Below are 22763 nucleotides of genomic sequence, written 5' to 3'. Positions count from 1 at the left end.
CAGCTGTGTCATGGCTGACTTTAGTAAGGAGGCAACTAAAAAGGGATGCAATAAAAGTATATTAAAAATAGAAAGTGGGTATGAGACTCTGAGTGCCCCTACTCATGCAGAAAGAAATATGGGGCTATTTAGTAGAAATGGAAAAGTGACAAATTATGGAGTGGTGCAAAGAACCCTGCTGCTCGTGCAATGCCAAGGTGAAACTGTTTAGAAATAGGTAAAATAGATCAGAAATGTGTACAGTTGGTAAAAAATCCAGAAATAAAGACTTGGAGGAGATATTAGCTCTCCTGCCTCCCCAGCATTTGAAGCTGTGGATTCAGCACCCCCAAATTCCTTGTTTTGTAAAAACATCTCCCAGCTGAGATTCGTCTTTGCTTTTTCTTTCTTCCCCCATTTGCAAAATGCTAACTCTGCTCCCTCACCCGTCTCTCCAATTTAAAGCAATTTACTTGGAGCCGGGTATGAATTACTCAGCACAGAGTTAACCAGCACCTGCTTGTAGTTAATTGGCATGTGTGTTAATTGCTGTGATAGTCATACTTGTGCGAGCGCGCAAGGGGGTGTAGGGCAGGAGGGAGGGATGCGGGTGCTAATGGGCTGCCTCTGTCCCAGTGCTTCTCGCTGCTTCCCCGGTGCGATGCTGAATTTCCACTTTCCTGATCCTCGCCAAGGTTTCTGGGTGCTGAAGAGGGACAGGATGATTTTTTGCCGGCGCTGTTCACTCGGTGCAATGCCTGTGATATACTTTACAGCAGGTTTGTGGGTCCCCTTCAATACCCTCGGACCCCGGCACCATGGCGGTTCCATCTCGCCAGGGTGTAGCAGCTGAGATGCTCAGTGGTTGCATGGAGATGGTCACCACGGAGACGGGTACCACTGGGGATGGCAGCATCACTGGGGGTGGGGGGGAGGCTGTGGGTGCCTGGGCTGGCCCCGAGCCCGGCCCTGCTCCTGCCTGGTCGCACCCCATGATGTTTGAGCCATCCCAAGCCTGATTTAGGATGGTGTTGGGTCACAGTTTGGGCAAGGTAGTCTGTCTTACAGGGTTGCAGAGATTCTCTAGTGGCTCATAAGGGCTGGGCTTAACCCATCTGCTGGCGCTGGCATTTGTGCGACTCGCTGGGGTGTCATGGCTTGGGCATGTTGGTGCCTCATCCCAAATGGAATGGAAAGGTCCTGTGGGCTCACATGCTGCGTGGGGTGGGTGCTGCCTTGTCCTGCCTGCACCGTGGGATGGTGTGAGCCTTGGTTCCTTGGAAAACCAGGGGAAGGAGAAAGAAGCTGCTGTCTCAGAAGAAAGAAAAGATGATTTAATGACTGGGGATATTGTATTGAATAAAAAGACCCAAGATCCCAAATGTTAAAAGTTATTTAGGAGTTTGACTCCTTTTAAAAGTCCTGTGCTCTGGGTGCTTGGCTATACATACATTTAGGTGCTTAAATTCCACCCAATCATGGAGGAGGGTCACAGGTGATCCCAATGCTTTGGGGTGGGCAATTAGGGATCCAGAGCAATTTGCTGGTGAAGGAAAGGGAGCTGCCGAGGTGCTCGGCTCAGTGCATTGTGCAGAGTGGGTGCTTCTGGGTTGGGTCCGAGCAGCCAGGGGCAGTGCTAGAGCGGTGGGCGGTGGGGAGGGAGTCTCTCCAGGTTTCTTGTGATTTGCAGATGCCGATCAGAAACTTGAACCTGTGGTCAGACTTTCTGAAACAGCCACCTGGGCAGGAAACATGAAAATACCTGGGTTTAAAAATATGTTGGAAACCTCCCCCCAGCCTAAAACCAAATAAACCCACCCCAAAACCCCAACTCCAACACCAGGAACTTGAAGAGAAAAGGGAAGAGTTAAATCCCCTCTGTTGGATGAGTTTGGAGGGCAGCAAACAGTGCCATGCTTTTCTCCATCCATCGTTTTCATCCCATCCAAGGACTGCACTTGCCATGGGGTGTTTTCCTTCCCATGCAGGGGAGAGGGATCAAGACCATACGGCCAGCTCATTTTGGGCCCACCATGACAAACAAAAAAAACAATAAGTGGCCTTTTTCCTTTGGGAGACTTTATCCAGCGGCATGAGCAAACCCCGAGGCTGGCACAATGGTCCCCATCTGGCCGGGGTGCTGAGGACCCAGGAGTTGGGATTCAAGAGTGGCAGGAGGAATGCGGTCTGGTGGTTGAAAAAGGTGATTTGTGTCAAAGCACCTGGGTTTTATTTGCGGTACAGGGAGGGGAATGTGGTTTGCATGCCGCTGCTCGCATGCAAGAAGCACTGGCTTGTGCAAAGCACAGGACAGGGATGAACAGCACCGAGCTTTTCTCCTTGTCCTTACAAACATCTCATCTCTTTTTTGAACACCGTGGAACTTTTGGCTGCGATAGCATCCTGTGAAGAAGTCCCATAACTGAATTGTGTTAAAATATGTTTCCTTTCACTTGGTTTAAATTTACTGCCTGTTGTTCTCCAGTGTTTATTGTTGCTTCTGGAGAGTTCCTCTCTGGTTTGGACAGTAAATCTGCCGTCTTTTCAGAGGGTTTCTCTGTCCAAGAGCTGCAGCACAAGGAAAGAATTAGCATCTTGCCCTGGGTCCGGATGCAGAGCTGTTGCTACTTCATGCTGCTGCTGGCGGTTTTGAAGATGGTGAAGGTGAATATTTTTCAGCCAGTTTAAAGAAATGGCAACTCCAAAGGGAAAAGCTGCAAAGCAAACTCGGTGGAAAGTTCCTCCTCTGCCAAATTTTCTCTGCGCGTGCGAAATCCTCGTCTCGGCCCCCAGCCCTGGGGCTGTGGGCTCTCTCCTGCGTGGGCTCACAGTGGTGGAAATGCCAAGCAGACACCCTGGGTGGATGAAACAAAAATCCTCATTTTTCTTTTGGCTCTTCCCATATCACTGACCTTTGAGGGAATCTCTTGTGGCAGCCCGGCGCCTGCATCCCCTGCTCACCAGTGCCAGCCCAAGTGGTGATGCTTGGGGACCAGTGATGCTCAGGGACCGACGGTGCTCTGGGACCAGTAATGCTCTGGGAGTGGCCTTTTCGGGGCTGCCCACAGAGAGATGAGGAACAGCAGCCAAAGGGCATTCCCCCGACACCGGCTCAGCATCCCCCCTGGTGCTGGTGCTGCTCGCAGCTGGATGTTCCCTCCCATTTGCTGCTGGGAGGAGAAACACGCACCAATTTTGAGAAATAATGATTCAAGCGGCGAATGCCATCCCTGTATGGTTTGTCCTTGCAAAGAGTCTTCCTGGTGGGATTTACGAGGGAAAAAAGGGATTTTTGCAGCCCTTCATCTCTCTGGTCTTCCTGGGCTCCCCATTGCTCATTTTCCCTGGAGGACAAATTGTGGACGTCAGGGTGGGAAAAGTCTCCTCCTTCTCTCAGCTGCTCGAACCAGCACTGTAACCACAGAACACGATGCACGATGAATAATTTTACCCCCCCAAAAAAGCAGAGAAAAAGATTAAGTGACTCGCACGACTCAACCCCCAAAAACAAGTGTGGGTGTGAGACCATCAGGGCTTGTTTGTTGTCGGAGCATGGTCTGATGAGGAGGCGAAGGATGGGGCCAACATCCCTGGGGGGCTTCAGAGGCGTCCAGAGGGGCTCCATGCTCTGGGCTGGGAGAGGAGCAGGAGGAGCTCGGTCAGGGCTGGCTGCAGATGCTGCGGGTGAATTTGGGATGATGGGAGGGGAGCAAAAACTTGGGGTTTTTTTCTATGCTTTTTGTAACAAGACCGAGGGCTGGGGGCTGCCAAGTCGAGGCAGATAGGAAGCTATTTTGGGACCAGATTTTCCCTCCGCCTAGGTCTTGGCACGGGGCACCCTCGCCTTAAATGCAATGTTATCGCTGCTCTTATCCGGCCACTTGGAGAGAGGACCAGAAGAAAAACATACCTGCGGAAAAATGAACTGACTGGGTTTCCCCCTTCATCCCCCTTGCTGCAATGCAGTGCACGCTGAAAAACTGGGGTGAAATGGGGCTGGGGGGGCGGTGTGGGTAGGTACATCTGGATACAGCCTCCAGCATCAGGGCATACAGGTGCCTGGGGGATGCTGAGCCCCTGCACCCTTATCCAGTGTGGGGTCACAGAGCAAGGCTGAGAAAGGAGCTATGTGGGTCCCCCGGGACCTGCAGCACTCGCCCCTTTGGAGAGAGAGGTGTCGAGCAAACGATACCCCTGAGTCGATCCACCCCACCCCCCAGATCGATGGAAACAACCAGCATCCAGCTGTTGTTGAGCCCAGTTGAACCCCAGGCTGTCTCGGCTTCCTTCGGAGTCCTTCTTCCCCTTGCCCATAAGAATTAGGTTTCTGTGCCTGATTATAGGTTTTTTTTAAATAATCACATAAAGACATTTTAAAATTCCAAATTGAAGATTAATGCAGAAATTGGAGACAGATTTAAATTGCCCAAGCTAATCACCAGCCACTCGACTGCTTATGACTTTATTAAGCAAAAAAAAAGTATGGAGTGTCACGGAGGAATAATGATTCACAGGCTTGTTGCTGCCGTCTCCTCCTCGATGAGCACCGCTGTGCCTGGCCCACACGTGTCCTGCAGCATGGGTGTTTTTGGGCCCCATCCTTGGGGCTTTTTGAGACCAGGTTGGATAAATCCCTCTGCAACCCTTCTGGCCTCAGACCCAAGCTGGAGGATGGAGCAGAGACCTCCCCTGGGCTGGGGGGAAGGAGCCATGCCAGCAGTGGGGAGGATGCTGGGAGGGTGCCGGATCCTGGATGGGGTTTGGGGACAGACAGTCTCACTCCTGTCTCTCTCCTTGCACAGGTTTCTGAGCAGCTGCTGACGGCTCAGCCCCGCTGGATCCGGTCGCGCAGGAGGATACCATGAACTGAGCAAGGAGCGACGCAAAACTTCTTTTTTTTTTTTTTTTTTGGCTTTTTTTGTTTGTTGTCCATCCAAAAAAAAGCCCCCCACGCTCTTTAATGAAAGCATTTTAAAACGGGGTTACTCTTCCCCTCCCTTGAACTGAAGTCATCCCGGGTGCGGTGAGGATATCCGGAGAAGATGGGGAGAAAAAAGATCCAGATTCAGCGGATCACAGACGAGCGCAATCGGCAGGTCGGTGCTTTCCCTTCAGCTCTTCGCTCCCTCCTCACCCGCCCTCCTCCTGTCGGGTATTTTAAAGGTTCTGCTTCAAAATGACCCTTTTCCATCCCATTTTGGGCCAACCAGTGCTTTTCTCTCCCAACCCATAAAATGAGCAGATGGGTGAAACTCGGCACCGGGGCCGGATTCAGGCGGATACCCAGAACCAGGCAAACGGCCCTGTTTTGCTGTGGCGGGGAGCTGCAGCCCCCACCCAGGCATTGCTCCTTGTCTTGGAGCTCCTTGCGCCGTTTCCATCTAAGCGCTTTTCCAGAAGAAAGTATCTTCTCCAGTTAGTTCCCTTTTTTTTTGGTCTTGCAGAAAATATATTTCAGTTGACATTTTCCGTGAGGTTTTTCCAATAAAAAGCAGCCACAACAAGTATCCATTTTTATGAATGCAAACAACCCAAATTATTCTTTTTTTTTTTTTTTTTTTTTTTTATTTGAAAACTTATATGGGCCCACATTTTTTTTCCTTGTGCTCCATTGAGGCCAAGCCCTAGACATGCACGCATGTGCATGTGTGTAGAAATACATGCATGTATCTCAAAGGAAAGAAAAAATCCAACAGATTTTTCCCTAATTTACGTGTTCCTTGAGTCGGACCGGCTGAGCAGCAGCGATTTGCTGGACCAGGTTTGCTCTGTGATGACTCCATCTATGTTTTTCCCTGTAACCACAAGACTTTCAGGCGGGTCCCTTTGCTCCGTGGCTTCCCGCAGTCCTTGACTTTGGCTCGGCAGATCCTGAAGCCTCTGCCTTTAGTCCAGCCACCGCTGCAGATGCCCCAGTGTGGCCTGCCACACTTCTTTTCTACTGCTTTTATTCCAGAAAAAAAGAAAAAAAAGTATATGTTCCTAATGCTTTAAAAAGTGGCAAATAACAGAATTGGATGAACTGGTTTATTGCTCCACAGCAAAACAATAGAAAATTGCAGGTTTTCTTCATTACAGCTTTATTTGGTGGCTGGGGGATGGGATGGGCATAAAATGTTTTTTGATAATGTCCCAGTTGCTCATGGCACTGTTTATTTCCATAATTAGCAGTAAATGGGGCGTTAGGGGTTATTAAAGAAGCTGGAGTGTATTTTATGGGGCAGCACTGCTGAACGTTGCATAGGGGAGAGAGGGATTTGCAGCTATTGGAGCCCCATTAGAAGTTCAAATGAACGGAAAATATTTGGTAATGCTGGAGGTTGATGGCACAGCCTAGTCCTGTTGTATAAGCCTTCAGGAAAGGAAAGAGGCGTTTCTCTGCCAAAGGCAGAAGCCAAGGCGGTGGGAAGCAGTTTTGGGGGCCGTTGAGCTGCTCCTTGGTGCAGGGCTTGGCCGAGGGGGGTTGGAGATGCAGACCCTTGCCAAGGTCTCACCAACAGAGTGAAGCCTGTGTGGGATTTAGCAGTGGGCGTTGCTCAGCACGACTGGTCCTGTGGTTTTGGCATGTCTCGGATGTCAGGTGTTGTCCCCAAAGCCCAGTTCCTGGGTCTGGGGGATGTCGGTTTTCCCTTGATGGCAGCTGTGTCCCCGGCCAGGCCGGTTCTTCCAAAACCCAGCACGGGAGCATCGCTCCCCACGTGAGTGCAGCACGTATCGCTTTGCTTTTCCAAAAACCCAGCCCCGTTTAAGTCGGATGTTGGCGAAGCAGCAGCTGTTTAATTGGTCATCAGTGCAGGATTTGCAATCAGTTATTTTCTCTGCTCCCTTTCTTTGGGGAACAAGGACACACCAAGAAGAGAGGACATTTCGTGACGAACGGCTGCTCCAGGCAGTGGGTTGCTGATCTGCTCCATCCGCTGCAGTGGGAGCTGCATGGGGCTGGGGCATCTATCACCTCTGTAGAGGGGGTGATAACCCTCTTGCTTTGCACCGGGTGTGCACAGTGCCTGGACCCAGTCTCTGGGTTCAGAAATGTCCCATCTTGCTTCATCTCATTCCCCTCCCCTTCCTCTCCTGCTGTTGCTGCAGATCAGAGATGAGAAGTGTCCATGCACATGTGGCTGCCGTGGCTGCGGGCTGTCCGCTAAGCTGGTTTAAACCCAGAGTCTGGGAGCATCCTCAGCCCATCCCTGTCTCCACGGCAGCACCCCCACCGAGGTTTGGTGCGGGGAGCACAGCTCAGCTCTCCCATGCTGCACCCCCCGAGCTGAGCAGCCCAGCTCTGCTGAATTATGCACAGGGTTTCGTGCCGTGGTGCTGCTGCTGGCAATGTAGGTCTTGCAGCTCCAGCCACGGCAGGTGAGCATGCACCGGCCTCGGCGTGTGCCAGAGCCCAGATGGCTCCCGTGGTACCTGCGTGTGGTGGGAGAGAGAGGGATGGGGAACGGGAATAGCGCATGGATGCGCTGGAAGGAGGGATTCACCAAGGAAGCGGAGGCAGAGCTGCTCTCGCCTGCGTTGCCGCTTGTTCTGCAAGTGGTGCTCATCAGTAATGGTGGTTTGGGGCCACGGAGGCATTGCGAACCTCGGGAAGAGTGAAGGTTGAACGGCGGCTCTCCAAAGCCTTTGCTGTGAGGTGAAGCTCTTCCCGTGCATCTCACATCCAACCTACAGCATCAGTGAATCTGACCCTGCTCACACCCCGGGTCTTGCCTCCCATGGGTGCACGGACCACAAGCCTGCACGGAGGAGACCAGAATTACAGCAGAAGCCAAAACCAGGGGAGGAGAGCAAGTAAGAGTCACTAATGTCATTAGAGGAATTACTGGAGAGGATTTGCCATAACAGATCAGACCATGAGTCCTTCAGGGCCAGCCTGCTGACTCTGGCAACGGCCAATGCTCTGCATCAGGGGAAAGGCAAAAATCCCCTGCTACTGTGGGGTAGTAATTCCTTCCTGACCCCTTTGGTGATCGGCTTATGCCCTGAAGCATGAGATTTGATTACCCTCTTAGACTTATAAGGTTAATTCTTCTAGATGAGGCTCGTGCATGGCGGTAGGGGAAGGTTTGGCGTTTCTGTCCTGGGTCATGGGGAGATGCTTTTGTGCGGTGGGGCTGGCTAAATGGCAAATCTTTGCTTTTCTCTGCAAGAAGCAGAGGTGCCAAGACAGAGGGATGCTCCTCCGCCCTGTCCCTGTCTGCAGAGGGAATATCCCTTCATCCATAGAGACATGATTTGGTGCTTTGGGTTCTGCTTAGCTCTACTCAGGTTGTTGGTTGATCGTGGGTGGGTAACCCCATGCTCTCCTTCGTTGCTCAAGGGCAGTACTCAAACAATACTTGTTTCTAGTCTTCATGGCCAAGAGCTGCCCCTTTGCTCGCACACCTTGGCCTTACCCCGTTGCCTCTGATCTTGGTGGCCAAGCGGGCTTGTGGCGCCCGGCAAGGTGTCCCCGGCACCTGTGGCTGCAGAAACAACCGGCCTCGGCTGTTCCCTCTGTCTTGGTGGAGACGCTGTGTGTTTTCCTCTTGAAGGCTTCTTGGGCTGCTTTGCGCGTGAGTCAGAGCGGCAGGGCCGTCTCGGCGGGGGGACAGCAAGGCATGCCATGCCGGGCTGCAGCCACTGCCGGAGCTGTGACAGAGCAGCCAGTCTCTAGCGGGAACGTGAGACCAGAAATGCTGCTGGCACAGCCCCAGGTTGGTTTTAGTGCCTGTCCTGCTGCAGGCTGCAGGAGCAAAACCACAGCTGGGTCCTACCTGAAGTCATATGGTGCAGCAACAGCTGTGGTGTGGTGCTGCCGGCTCGGTCTTGGTCCCGGGAGCAACCAGGGCCGGTGCCCACCAGCAGCGATTTTGGGTGGCCAAGAAGTCAGGGATGCCACCAGGGAGGGGGAATTGCCAATGACACCAGCGCTGGCCCTCAAGTAATTTAATTTGCATCACTGTGTGCCGGAGCTGGGGCGGACGCTGGCAATGTGAGCGCTGGTGCTCCCAGCCTGACCGCAGTGTGAGCGGGCGCACGTGGCGGGGAGCAGCGGCGCGGGGTGCCAGCCCTGCGCTTCCCAGGGGATGAGGCGATTAAAGCCGAATCTCGTTACTGCTTAATCATCTCTGGGAGATGGTGGGGAGGAGTGGGCACCTCCCCACGCCATGCATGCCCAGGGCTGCTCTGCACTCCCACTGCCTGGAGGGATGCGGCTCCGTCTCGAGGGGTGCTCAGAGCTGGGTGCAGGAACCTGCTGGGTACCTGCTGGATGCTGCCGGTGGCATCACGGTGGCAATGCTCGTCACCACCGGTGTGGATGGGGAAGCTCCAGGTTAAGCTCTTTGGACCACGACTGTAACGCCGCTAACTTGAGTTTAGCAAAGGCAACCGCCTCATTCACTCTCCTCCCTCAACACTGCAAATTAAAGCTGTTCAGCTGCAAAATCGATGCCGTGGCGGAGGCCCTAAGTGGGGTCGAGCCCTCCCGTGGCGAGGGAGCAGCTCTCGGCACCCAAGGGCATCTTGGCTCATCGCCAGCGCTTCCCCGGGCTGCTGCTTCACCCCCGAGAGCAATGCTTAAAGCAAAGCAGCGACTTCTCTGCCTTTTATTTTCCTTTTCTTTTTTTATTTGCTAAGGGGGCATTGGCCAAGCATCGCGCCTTTCCCCAGCAGCATGCTGTTGGTTGCGGGGTGTGTGTGAGGGACCTTCAGCAGCTGTCAGCGATGCAGCCGGGGTGGAGAGCCCCAGACCAGCTCCCTCCCCACCAGCTGGGTCCTGTTAAGAGCGTTGTGGAGAGAGCTGAGCGTGGGCTGGGAAATGCAGCCCAACGTCTGCCTGGTGTCTGGAGCAGGTTTTGGAGCCCGCACCCAGCTCCATCTCCATCCCCCAGCCAGCTCACAAGGTTCAGTGCTGCAAAAGATGCCTCGTTAGCTGATAGCTCTAATGACAGCTCATTTCAAAGCAGGGCAGGTTTGGAGGACAGGGGATGCAGTCACCAGCATGGTGACCCTAGATGGGCAGGCGGTGCGAAAAAATGCCCCAACAACAAGGTTATGAGGACGGCAAGAGGGACGCAGCAGCTGGTGGGGCACCCTGTGCCAGGGGCTCAAGGAGCCTTTGGAGAAGCACAGCCTCCCAAGAGAAGTGGGTGCTGGGAAGCAGGAGAGTGGGTCAGGGATGGGGTGGGGTGAGTGAGTGGTGTGGAGCAGCACCCTGACCTGCCCTGGGGCAGCCGAGACCCCCGGCTCCCAGGGTCGGGTGCTCACAGCACAACTGCAGCGAGCGAGGACGAGATCTCCGCTGCTTGAATATTCAACTGTAAAAAACCCAACAACCCACAGCCCCCGGACAGATGGTAGCTCTGCTGGGGATTTTGCTGAAATTTATTTTCCCTTGATTTGGCAATATGTGATTTCCAACACTGATAATCATCTTTGTGCTTGTGAAGTGTCTGCCTTTGGAGGATCCCAAAATAGGCGGTGATAGGAACCGGTTTGAAGAGGAAGGTTAGAGAGGAGAGCTTGCGGGGGTTGTCCAGTTGGGGGAACTGAGGACAGAAGATTCCCTCTGCCCTCCCCTTCCTTTTGGTCTTCTCCCAGTGGTCATGCCAGTTTTCTCTGGGAGGTGTCAGGTCCATGGGCATGGCTTCTGACCACGGCTCTCCTTGCTTTTAGGTGACCTTCACCAAGCGCAAGTTTGGCTTGATGAAGAAAGCCTATGAGCTGAGCGTCCTCTGCGACTGCGAGATCGCCCTGATCATCTTCAACCACTCAAACAAGCTGTTCCAGTATGCCAGCACCGACATGGACAAGGTGCTGCTCAAGTACACCGAGTACAATGAGCCCCACGAGAGCCGGACCAACGCGGACATCATCGAGGTGAGGTTGCCCGTCCTCTCCCCGGCTTTGCCGGTGTGGTGGAGCGAGGGACAGGTCTGGCACTGCAGCTGGATGCAGGAGGTCGGTGCAGGGTGGGGTTGGGAGCGAGCAGATCTCCAACACTCAGTGCTGGCCTGATTTTGCATCTTTTTGGTCCAGCCTACTGAAGCTGTCTTGAGTTATGTGTTGATCTACTGCTGTAAAATTGAGGTGCAGGTTTGCTTCTTGGGACTTTCCCATGGTCCAGCCAAACCATGGGATGTTTTGGAGGCAACTCCTGGGGCTGCTGCACTGGGGTGCCTTGGTGCAGCTTGGTGGAATTGCCCATGTCCATTGTTTCAGACATGCATGGTGGGATTGTAGGAGGGCACCAGCGGCTGAATCACAGAGTAATTCAGGAACTTTTGGGTGCCTCTGGTCCAACCCCTGCTCAAAGCACGGCCAGTCTCCTGGGTAGGTGGGGTTGCTCAAGGCTTGTCTGGCGTTTTTGGCTCTCCAAGGATGGTGAGCCCAGTCTGACCAACCCCAGCACTTCCAAGGGCACCATGTCCAAAGCTCGCTGATGCCAAGGCTGTGCTCCTCCTCCAGCCTGCCAGCATTGCAGGAGATGCTCGGCCACCATTTGCTGTTGGTGACCCCATGCTGGCCCTCCCCAACGGCTTTTTCTTCATCCCTGGTGCTGTCAGAGCATCGGCAGGCTTGAGCACAGGGTGTTTGGCTTGCAGGAGGGTGCTAATGGTATCTTGGCCGTCAGTTGCATCCTCTTCCTTGGCAGCACCCACGAAGATGGGAGCTGCTTGGTTGTTGCTTCTCAGCGTGTGGGCAGCTGCCTTTATGCCTGGGCAAAGGCAGGCAAATGAAAGGCTTGGCTAGGTAATTATTGACATTACAGACGGGCATAAATTAACGCCCATGGAGTGGCATGGCCCCGTGGAGGGCCCTGGGCAGATCGGAGGCAGTCGCTTGGCTTGGACCTCACACAGCACGAGGCTTTGCTACTTCAAAGTGCTGCTGGAGGAATTGGCTTCTCCTGCCACTCGGGCTGTGCTGCTTCTGCCTTTGAATCCCTTTGGTGCATCTTGGGCGGTGCGCTCGGGCTTTGATTTCATGGAGAAGGAAAAAAACCCAACCTACGTCCTAAATCTTCCTGCTTCCCCCCCACCCCCTTCTGTGAAACGTGTCTTTTTGAGAGATTTGGACTTGAGGTTTTCACCTCTCTGTCCACCCAGTTCCCACCAATGTGCCGCTGCAGCAGAAGTGGATTGAGCCATGGCCAAGCATCTGGCAGCACCTGCCTGCCCTTGCTGGGGTTTGGAGACTCTTCTGCCAGCGCACGGTTGCGTACAGGCCTTAGAAATGGTTCCAAAATGTCCTTTCTGGCCCGTTTGAGCCAGGTAGTGACCGTCCACCGTGAAAATGCTGGGGGTTTGCAGGCATGGTTCCCCACCGAGCTAGTCAGCACAGCCTCTCCCAGCCTCTCTGGGATGCTCAGTCTGTGGTGCTTGCACCGTCAAACAGATTTGTCTTGGCCTAAAAATACCGTAAACATTTTGGGCAGCGTTCTCTGTTCCCTTATGGTCCAAGATGCAAACACTCCCAAGCCGACAAGTTACATGCAGTCCTTGGCACCCAAAGAAATACTGTGTTTGCACCACATGAAAAGCTGGATCTGCATCCAAAGCCAAAGAGAGGAACATCGGGAGTGGAAGGATATTGGTGGATGGCAAGAAAAAGAGCCCAGACATGCCGGGCTCGGCACGTCTTGCCGGCAGAGCTGCCTCGGAGTGAAACCCACTGGGGCGCAGGCAGGTTTTGAGGCTGGTTGAGCATCCCTCCCCATCCTCGTCTCCTCTTGGAGCAGAGTTAGGGCTGCTCTAAGATTTTTACTGTTTTCTTTCCTAAATTAGCCCCGCCTCAGGAGACCATTCCTGCTCCTGATGCTGATTTCTCTCCCCCCTAGCCATCTCCCCTCCCCCAGATCAGGTCCCACTGGCCTGGCTTTCTCCCCACCATGCACAGACCCAATTTACCTCATGTTTCTTGGTGGCTCCCAGTTGAACTTGACTGCTCCAAGAGTACCTTTGTATCCTCAAAACTTCCCCAGAATCAAGCATTTATAGAGCCGTGAAGGCACAGGCTGTGAATTTGCCACCAAATATGATTTTAAGTGGATTTTAAGGGGCTGCTGCATGCATCCGCCTTCCCTGTAATGCCTGTGGCCCCTTTCTACCAGAGGGATGCAACCATGAATGGCTCTGGCAGCATCTCAGAAAGGATGAGGAACAACCAGGACCTGGGTGAATCGAGGCAGAAGCCTCTTGATTTCAGTTTCCTGGTGGAGGGGGAGTGAGCGGTGGCTTGGCCGAGCCAGGGTCTCCTCTGCCGGCCAGGCTGGGGGGCTCCTGGGGCCAAAGGCCACTGGTACCACCGACTCTGGGCAGTACAAGTTGGTCTGTTCAAATTATGTTTTAAAACAGCAGTAAACATGAGATTCCCCCCCTGTTTTTTTTAGGTCCTGGGGAGGTGCAGTCTGTGGGGTGTACCCTATCACATGCTGCACAGGGATACCCTTGAGGGATTTATCCCCTGAGGATATTTAGCAAGAGGCAGAGCTGCTCTATGATGAGTGTACCCAGTCCCAGTTCGAGATGGTTTCAACACCCTGGCTGCCTTTTTGGGGACCATCCCCTGTGGGGCCACCTCTGTGTTTCAGCCATGCCGGGGATTGGCAGCAGCCGTTGGGGAGTGGGATTCAACCACGCAACCCCTGCGGCTCTCTCCATGCCCGGCAAAGTCCTGGTCATTGCAAGCTTTTAAGTCTGAGAAAATCTCTCTTAATGCAGAGAGGGGGGTTTCCTTGATCAGGCGGGGGACAGCTGAGGCCCCCAGACAGGCACGCTGGGTGCCATGTGCGCGCCCGGGCTGGGATCACGCTGGCTTTGCTCCTCGCTGTCGCTTCTCGTTTCCTCGCAGCCCAGCTGACGTGCCAGTTTCTGATAAGGGACTTGGACGAGAGCAGAGCTAGCCAGGCATGGGGATGCTCCAGAGCCAGTTAAAGTCACACAGCAATTTCTTTCCTTTCTTTGGCTGAATGTCCCGGGGAGGGGAGGGTGGGCTGATTTTCCCCCCTAATTCTTCTTCCTGGGGTTCTTGTTCCTCGGGGTGCGTAAAATCAGGCGTTTTGCAGGATGCTGGGGAGGTGGCGAAGTGCACAGGCAGCTGCTGGTGCCACATCTTCATCGTCATCCTCGCCCTCATCCTCGTCCTTACCCTTATCCTGACTTCCCCAAAGCCTGGGGTGGTTTTGTCTCCCTCTTCTAAGGGAAGTTGATCACATCCTGGTTGAGCATCGTTTCCTCTCACATGTTCTGCGTTTCCTGCTGCTCTCTCACCCTCTTTGGGTTGGAAATCTGGTCCCGTATGAGCTAGGATCATGGGAATGGGAATGTTGCCTGGAAGAGCAGGACCTGCAGCGGGTCCTGCCATGGGGGGACTCCCGATAGAGTGGGAGCAGCAGGGAGATGGGCTGATGATAAATGGGCAGTGGTGGGGGTTTTTTTGCTATGTGAAATTCTCACCCTGGTTTTCTCCTTTGAAATTTTTCTGCTGTAAACGAATTGATTATAAGTCTATTTTATATGAAAAATAGTCGTGTGCCACTGGATGCAACCCAGTGACATAACAGTTTCACGCCTCTTTGTGTCTTCTGTTTTTCTCCTGGAAAAGGGAATGAGGAGGAAGGAGAATGAAAGCTCTTTTCTAAAAGACCTTGCAGAGTTCCTGAAAACAGAAATCTTTGGGTTTGATTCTTGCTCCAGCCAGCAGGATTGTTTTCCTTTTACATCATCTTGCCAAAAAGCAGAAAATGCAGGACAGACTTTTTTTTGGTCAAAAAACTGAAAAAAACACCAGCCGACACTCGTGTGGCTGGAAATGGCATTTTGTTGTCCCAAACCTCTTTCTGAGCAGCAGATTGCTGCGAGCTGCACTGCTTTGGCTCATGTCCCACTGCAACTCAGGGCCTGCTCACCCACCACTGCCGCTGCTTCCCATCCCACCGTGCTCCAGATCATCACCATCCTTTGCTGTGCCAGCTCTGGAGCCCGTCCCCGTCCCCTTCTTCCCCTCCCTGCCTGCAGCTCCAGCAGCCCCGCGCTGCAGTGAGGGTTATAATCCAATCTCACACTGCAAGCAGCTGCCTGCAACGCCTGGGAAGGGCTTTCCTCCTCCTGCACAATCGGCTTGATGCTTCCTGGGGCTGCCGGTGGGTTTTCTGTGGTGGCACCGCAGCTGCCCTTCACAGCTTGGGATGCTGCGAACCAAACTCGGCAGGGAGGTGTGAGTCTCAAAGCCAATTAAGTTACAACTAATTTTGTGAAGATAGTGGCCAGGGAGAGGGAAGAGACTAAGGCAACAGCCACTGTCTTAAGTTGAAGCAATATTCGACACCAAATATATTAGACCTACAGAGGAGAAGGACCTTGGGAAATGCAGAGAGGGGCAATGCTGTGAGCTGCTTGGAGGAGGTTTGCTGGGTCTGAATGAACAGGGCTGCATTCCCTCTGTTGGTCCGCTTTCTTCCACAGAGCTGGTTGAGGGAACAACCCCCAGGATGATTTCACGCGGGCTTAGAAATGGCAAAATGTCACGGCTGGTGGCGTCTGCTCATTGCTCTTCCCTGCGCTTTCTTTGGGTGGTAAATATGAGGCAGAGCGGGGGGAACTGGAAGCTGCTTAAAACCTCCTGGGCCACTTCATTACTGCAGATTTTTAGAAAGGAGAAGGATGTTGTTGCTCGCCTGAAACCTCTTGAAAATTCAGTTGTGAGGTTCCCTTCTTTGAGGCTCCCAAGGGACGGAGATTGCTTATCTGACCCCACAACTCCTGAACCCACCAGCAGCCTTTGGCAGAGGAGAATTGCTTCCAGGGATGCAAGAGATTACCTTCACGTTTCCCGACCAGGGCAGAGGTGAGAGATCCAGTTAATATCCCTGCAACGAGAACCGCTGCGAGGTGGGCACAGCCCCCTATTAGACACCGGAGAGTCTCCCAGCCGGCACCCTTTGCACATGCCTGAAGGAAACCCGGCTTCATCCCTTCCACTGCTCGTGGAACAACTTTTTCCATTTTGCCTCTGAAAGAGAAAGAGAAGGAGGAAAAAACTCTTTTTTTTTTTTTTTTTAAGGAAGGGCTCAACTTTTTGTCTTTTTGGCTGCATCAGTGAAACAAAAGGGTTTGGAAAAAAAATCTGCAAAAAGCAGTCTGTCCGTCCATCCCCCTCCCCCCCCCCCCAAAAAAAAGGCAAAGCCATTCCTTCCCCACCAGCAGCACCCGTTCCTTTTTTTGGCCCATTCTAAAAAAAAACCAAGGACACGTACAAAAACAGAAAAATAATAGGGAAAAATCCTCGGGAACCTGCACAAAAAGCCCTGGGAACCTCCCATTTGTGCCAATGACTGGGATTCCCACTACTCTTCTCCATAAAGAGACAATAACTAACACAAATCAGAGGTACCAGGAATTATTGTTAGGTAATTAGGTATTAATTATTAGGTGACAGGAATTATTGGTAAGACCAGTGCTGCCATGATCAAGAGTGAGCCAGATGCTCCGCTGGTGGAGATGGATGTGGATGAGGATGTTTCCCTTCTGCAGATTAAATCTAAGTAACGAGTATTAAAATTACGACCACAAAGGAGTGATTTCAATTGACAATAGTGTGAAAAACTTCAGCTGGATGGAAAACAGGCTGGGAGATGGATTTGGTGCCTGTTGCTTGACTGTTGCCACCCGGCACAAGCATCCACCAAGCAAGACCATCGGGACGGGGCAGAGCTGTGTGGCGTGGAGTGCTGTACCGATGCCGAGCAGAACCTGCGCGTGGCATTTCCAGCCGTTCTGGAGACATTGATGGTTTTTATCTGCTGCAGCAAAAATTCCCCTACAAGCTCTGTGTTTCCCAGGGCTTGCAGGTAGATGAGGAGCCACTCCAGGATACGTTTTGGCCTCAAAATAGAGATGTTTATTACTGTTCAGGAAGACAGAGGAGAATTGTCAAGGCTTTTTCCCTGCCCGCCCCCCCCCCCCCCCCCCCCCCCCGCTGAATTTGGCACGAAAAGAGATCAAGACTTCCAGGAAATTCTGTAGCTCTGACTTCTAAAAAAAATAAATTGGCAAGTGATGGTTCCATAATAACGCCTAATTGCTTTTGGTATTTTGAAAATAGAATGATTAAATGTGCATGTGTAATGCAATCTGCAAATTGGCTACCAAGCACGAAAGAGGAACTTTTGGGGTTTTCACTATACCCTGCGCATAGCCTGACCGTGTGATTACTGGGCTCCTGTTAACGAAGGAGGAGATGTCGCATCGTTAACTCTCTGCAGCAGCGTCCGGGAACTTTGCTGCTGGTCTTGGTGTGGGGTTTGCTGCCCTGGCATTGTCACCGTCACCCCCCTGTGTCACCCCCCAACAGGGCTTGCCTGCGGGCTATCGCCATGCCACGCACCCTCTCAGGTGATGCTTTTGCTGGGGTACCTTTGCATTTGGTAAATGCCACCCACCTGGTTTTGCCAGGGGCAAAAGCCGCCTTTTGCTTATTATTTTGGTTTCTTATTTTCCTATTTGTAAGAAGGTTTTCCCTATTTTTAGCAGGAGAGCAGATATCATTAAGGTTTATTTCCCCTCCTTGGTGTTGTAGTAATTGTAGGTGACGAATGTGTCTGAGCTGGTACGGGGCCAAATTCAGCTCCAGCGTAAACAGATCCTTTGAAAGCAAAGAAGTTTCTCTCCATCCATCCCCACGTTGTAATTCCTAAATTAGAGACACCCCGGCGTCAAAACCTGAAGGCTGGATCCTGACTCTTTAATGCCATCGAGGTCAATGAAGGTGTTAATTTGTGCAAGGGCAAGTCCTCGTCTTTATGGTCCGGGGGATGTTCTGGGGGGGACCTGCCCGTCTCAGGCAGCTGCCCGTGTTGCCCATGCCCACTCCCAGATCTCAAACTGTCCCGGTTGTGTTTTCAGACATTAAGAAAGAAAGGTTTTAACGGCTGTGACAGCCCGGAGCCCGACGGCGATGACTCGATAGACCAGAGCCCCTTGATGGAGGATAAATACCGTAAAGGCAGCGAGGATCTGGATATCCTGTTCAAGCGATACGGTGTAAGTACCTGCCCCTTGGCTGGAAAACCTTCATTATATGTTCTTTTTTGTTTTGTTTTTCTTCTGTTCGATTTCCCTCCAACCTCGTCCCCTGATCCCTCCCTGACACCCCCTCCGTGTCCGTCCCCCGTCCCCCCCCCAAACGTAACAGGCGCTGAACAAGAAGCACAGGGAGTGCGAGAGCCCGGAAGGGGATGAAGTGTTTGCGTTGACCCCACAGACGGAAGAGAAATATAAAAAGATTGATGAGGAGTTTGATAAAATGATGCAGAGTTACCGGCTCGCAGTGAGTAGCTGGTGGTCTGCAGCCCGCCCCTTGCCCCCTCCCCGGATGCCTCCAGGTGACGGGGGTGGGGTGTGGATTTTGCATGGCTTTGCTTCCGAGCCGTGCTGTGCCTTGGGAGCCGATGCACGCAGCCCCCCCAGCCCCGAATGCAACCCCGGGGCTGATGGGTGAGATGCACAAGGGGCCTTGAGCGTCCCTGCTGTTTCTCACACAGAGAAGCAGGAACAACCATTGGGAAGACTGTTCCCGTTTGCTCCGGCATTCCTGAGCCTCCTTGGCTCCGTCCGGGCAGTGCAGGAGAATATTGCTGTTCTCCCCTCCTTTGCTGCAAATACTGGATTAGGGCCTCCTTTTTCACCTTTTTTTTCCCAAAAAAAGGATTTTTGCCTGGGTTAAGACCCCAGCGTTCATGCGAGCTGGCGACGGGTGCTGCGCCCCTCACATCCCTGCAAGACACAGTTCGGTTTGGGCTATTCCGCATTAATTCCCCTCAAATCCACCGAGCCCTCGGGGCATCTGGTGGCCGTGGCAGAAATCCAGGGAGGTTTTAGCCTGTGATCCCGGAGCCATCACTGGGGTGGCATCAGGACAGTGCTGAAAGGGATTTGTGTCAGGAGATGGGAGGAGGAGGGGAACACGTTTCAAATTAGTTGTTAGTTCAAGGGAGCAGAGACTATTGATGCAGGCAAAGGCTTCTTCAGAGGGATTAGCCCCAAGTCGCTGCAGCCATAATTAATGCTGCCAGGAGCAGAAAGGAGGCTCATTTTCAAGGGCTGGATGCAACACTGCAAAAATTATACCACCACCCCCCCCTGCAAAAAATAATCTGCCCTTCTGTGCTTGGCAAGCCCCCACAAGTTAAAATTCTGGCTTTTCTTGAGAATTAGGTCTTGTGAAATCCACGGCTCTTTATTTTGCTGACTCAGCAGGTGAGCGCTGCATTGCTCCGGGAGCCTCCCAAAGACCCCAAAATCTGCATCTCCATCCCCTGCATCTCAGCGGGGGGTGGCTGCCCCGAGCCCTGGGAGATCTGGGGAGGTGAAGCAAAATGGGGTGCAGGCAGTGATGGTTGCTCGCAGCTCTTCTGCTGTGACAGCAAGCCCAGCCCTCCGGAGTCGGTTTAGTGTAGGATTAGTTCCTGCAAAACTTGGCTCTGCCTCATCCTCCCAGAGGTTTCTCCCTGGTTTCACTAACAGGGGACAGGTTTCCACCCCATCAGGGCTTGCGTGGGGTGGGGGTACAGCCCTGGCTGGATGTATACCCCTCCTGCTCCAGTACCTCGCACAAGTCTTGCCACTGGTGCAAAATAGGTCAAAAAGCCAGCAGAGCTTGCTCCTTGGTGCAAAACAACCTCGGAAAGCAGGGACTGCTTAGTATCTGTATTTTTCTGCTCCAAAGGGAGGGCTCCAAGCAGGCTCCCATCGCTGGATGCAGCATCCAGACATGCCATAAAGGAGCAGTCTGTGCCCTAAAATCATTTTGGCTGGTGGCATTCAGGTGCTGGGCGCTTCGTAGTCAGGGTGTAGCATCTGGCTCCCCCACTAAACCTTCCTCTGCAGCAAGGGACTGAGTGATGCAGGTGGGGCGTGTGCAGTTGAAGAAGATGCTTTTCCTTTTTAACCAGCTGGGTTGGTTTTGCGTGTGACAAGAACTAACCAGACTCGGTGGCCGGGGAAGCTTAACAAAAGCCTTGTTCGCTAAAGAGAGGCCTTGGCGTGGCTTCTGCATTTGGTGTTTGTAATCGCTTTTAATGAAAACAGAAATCGTTGAGGTTTGGCTGATGTGTGCATCTTCTCCCTCAGATTTTGGACTGATGTGCAAGCCGCCTTTTTTAGTTGTGTCCTCCCTGGGGTGGGGGGGACCTGGGACCACTTAACTGGTGGCCTGGGTGTGCATCTCGCTGCATGCTGGGGCAGCATCAGCCTGATGCTTGTTTGAAGGTGCAGTGGGATAGATAACGGCTTAAAAGCAAAACTCTGCTCTCCAGTTGGTGTATCAACCACCCGGCTTTATCATGGCGTTGCTTAAGATGCAATGCATAGGGGTCAGCTTTTCCTTTCCCTTCCCGGGAAGACGCACGCATGCAGATGCGTTTGCAGTGATTTATTACACGGTGCTGCTTTGGTGTTCATGCAGCGCCCAAGAAACCTTCCTCCTCGTCATTTTGTGGCCATGCAGAATAAGCTCCCGGGGCCGAGCAGAGGGAGGGCTCTGCATTACAGCTCTCCCCGGCAGTCTGTAAAGGTCTGGGAAATGCCGAGCCCAGTCCCTTTGAATGGCGGGCTGGCAGCCCTCAGAGCAATGCCACAGCGCAGGCTCAGAGCCGCCATCCTCTGAGCTTGGCTGCAGCCACGGGATGTCTCTGAAGGACGGGATGCCCTTGAGAGGCTGGTGGGGAGGGTTTCCAGCAGTGAGGCGTGGGTGAGCACCACTCCCTCCTCCCGTCCTCCCCTCTACCCTGAAACAAAATCACCCATCTAGGAGCAGATTTCTGGAGGGGAGGGGGCCACAGGGCAGCAGCCCCCACCCAGCTGCAATGGGGGGGATGCTCGGCTCCCCTTGCCCTTGCCAGTGCAGCCTGTGGGGTCCCAGCTCTGGCCCTGCCACGGTCTCATCCAGCGCTGGGCTGCTCTGCCTCTCCAGCCCTGAACAAATTAAAGTGGGACTTTAGCAAAGCCCCTGCTAAAGCCTCTAAGCAGGTGCCTGCTCCTGTTAAAGAAGAGCAAATCAGTGACATAAGACAGACGGCTAGGATAATCACGGCGAGTCTGGCTCCAGCAGGGACGCTGGTAGGTGAAGCTGGTCCTCGACCTGGGGCCAAGGATAGGGCTTTAGCGATGCTCCTGCTTCCCTGGGGTCAGCTCCTCCTCCTTCCCAGCAGCTCCCGGAGTTGCCAGGATGGATCCCAGTGTCACCTGGGGACTGTGTGGACTAAAACGAACCTTTCCCAGATGCTCGGCTGCTGGCAGCAGCGTCAGCCCAAACCTGTGATCCACTGCTGGCTCTTTGGGAGGGCTCTTCCCATTGCGCTGGATGAGGAACAGCCTCGTAAAACCTCTGCGGGCTGCTTGGCCTCTGCAGCAGGATGAAGGGCAGTGTTGAGCTCGGCCGCTCTCGCTGCTGGCGGGGGTGGACCACCATGCTGCTGCCTGCCTTCACGCTTTGGGGTGTTTCCAGCCACCTCTCTGCGGGCTGCCCTGAAAGCACTGGGGGTAAATAAATACAGCCTGAAAATGAGACCAAAGCAACTGGTTGCAAAGCTTTGATGTGTGTGAGCGGACAGCCGATGGCTCTTGCCGGTATTCACTGGGGGGGTCTGGGCTTTGGTGCATCCCTCCGAGATGCCGGCGTGGGCAGGGTGCAAGCACAGCAGTACAGGTCAGCAGTGAAATGGGGGCTTGGGGGGACCCGGACTGTCCCCCCTTTTTCAGCAGTGGGGTGTTGCTGCTGCTGTGATGCAGGATGAGGCCCGTTCTTGCTCAGAGCCTACAAAACGAGGAACTTCACCCCTGCTCCTCACCCGGCAGTACCTGCTCCCCTTTACCCCCTGCTCTCTGTTCAGTCCGCAGTGCCCGCTCCAAACTTCGCCATGCCCGTGACGGTGCCGGTGACCAACCAAAACACGCTGCAGTTCAGCAACCCGGGCAGTTCGCTAGTGACCCAGTCCCTGGTGACCTCCTCGCTGACGGACCCCCGGCTCCTCTCGCCGCAGCAACCGGCGCTGCAGAGAAACACCGTGTCCCCGGGGCTGCCACAGAGGCCAGCCAGCGCAGGTGAGCGATGCCATGTCCCTTCGCATCCCTACCTCCTCATTGTCCCTGCAAGAGGCTCGCCGGGCATGCAGCACCGAGCACGGGACATCCCAGGAAGCAGGGGACACCCCTGCTGCCCCCCTCCGCTGCCTGGGGGCAGGACGTGTCCCTGCATCCGTGGGTGGCAGGAACAGCCTGGAACAGTTGTTGCCCATGGATGCTTGCTCCTGCCCTCCTGCCAGAGGTTGATGCCCCCAGTCTGTGCCTTGGCCCCACACTGGGGGTGACCCCCCCGCCCCGCCTTACCAAGGTCTTTTTGAGAGCTGGATCCCTGCAGGGATCTGTTTCGAGGTTGGGCAGCGCAAGGAGATGAGTCACCCGGCGCCGTTCCCAGGCTTGGGGGTGGCTGCCGGCATCCCGCTCACCGGTGGCACTCCGGTGACATGGGACTGCTGCCTAAAAAGGGCTTTTCTGAGTCGGGCTGTGCTGGTTGCAGTTGGTCGCTGAGCGATTACTCATGTGAATCTGCTGACAGATTGGAGGGAGCAGTCGTTTCCAGCAGGGACCAGTGGTGGGTGGTGGAGGGCAGGTTGGGGGAAAGCTGCTCGACACCCGTGTCCCCTACAGTGGTGGGGGGACGACGACGACGTGTGACCACAGCCCGGCTCTCCCGCAGTGCGATCATAAATAATAATAGTGTGCAGAAAGCCCCTGCCT

The 22763-nt window shown here is 53.7% G+C and overlaps 1 protein-coding gene across 19 annotated transcripts in view; it reads left to right on the top strand.

Annotated features, from left to right (window-relative positions):
- The window catches only part of MEF2D (myocyte enhancer factor 2D), an 84539-nt gene that overhangs the window by 38986 nt on the left and 22790 nt on the right, over positions 1-22763 (top strand). For 18 of the 19 annotated variants that reach the window (XM_049805124.1, XM_049805129.1, XM_049805123.1 and 15 more), the window contains 4 exons: positions 4782-5075; positions 10642-10845; positions 17871-18008; positions 21857-22067. In XM_049805124.1, coding sequence (XP_049661081.1) covers positions 5022-5075; positions 10642-10845; positions 17871-18008; positions 21857-22067 — 607 coding nt within the window. In that variant the 5' untranslated portion in view covers positions 4782-5021. Of the gene's footprint in view, positions 1-4781; positions 5076-10641; positions 10846-17870; positions 18009-18033; positions 18295-21856; positions 22068-22763 lie in introns of those variants that run through there. The other variant, XM_049805141.1, reaches the window with a different exon arrangement.

The sequence above is a fragment of the Accipiter gentilis genome, chromosome 7 (genome assembly GCF_929443795.1).
Source record: "Accipiter gentilis chromosome 7, bAccGen1.1, whole genome shotgun sequence".
In the NCBI taxonomy this organism is placed as follows: Eukaryota; Metazoa; Chordata; class Aves; order Accipitriformes; family Accipitridae; genus Astur; species Astur gentilis.
This window is presented reverse-complemented; position numbering and strand designations above follow the sequence as displayed.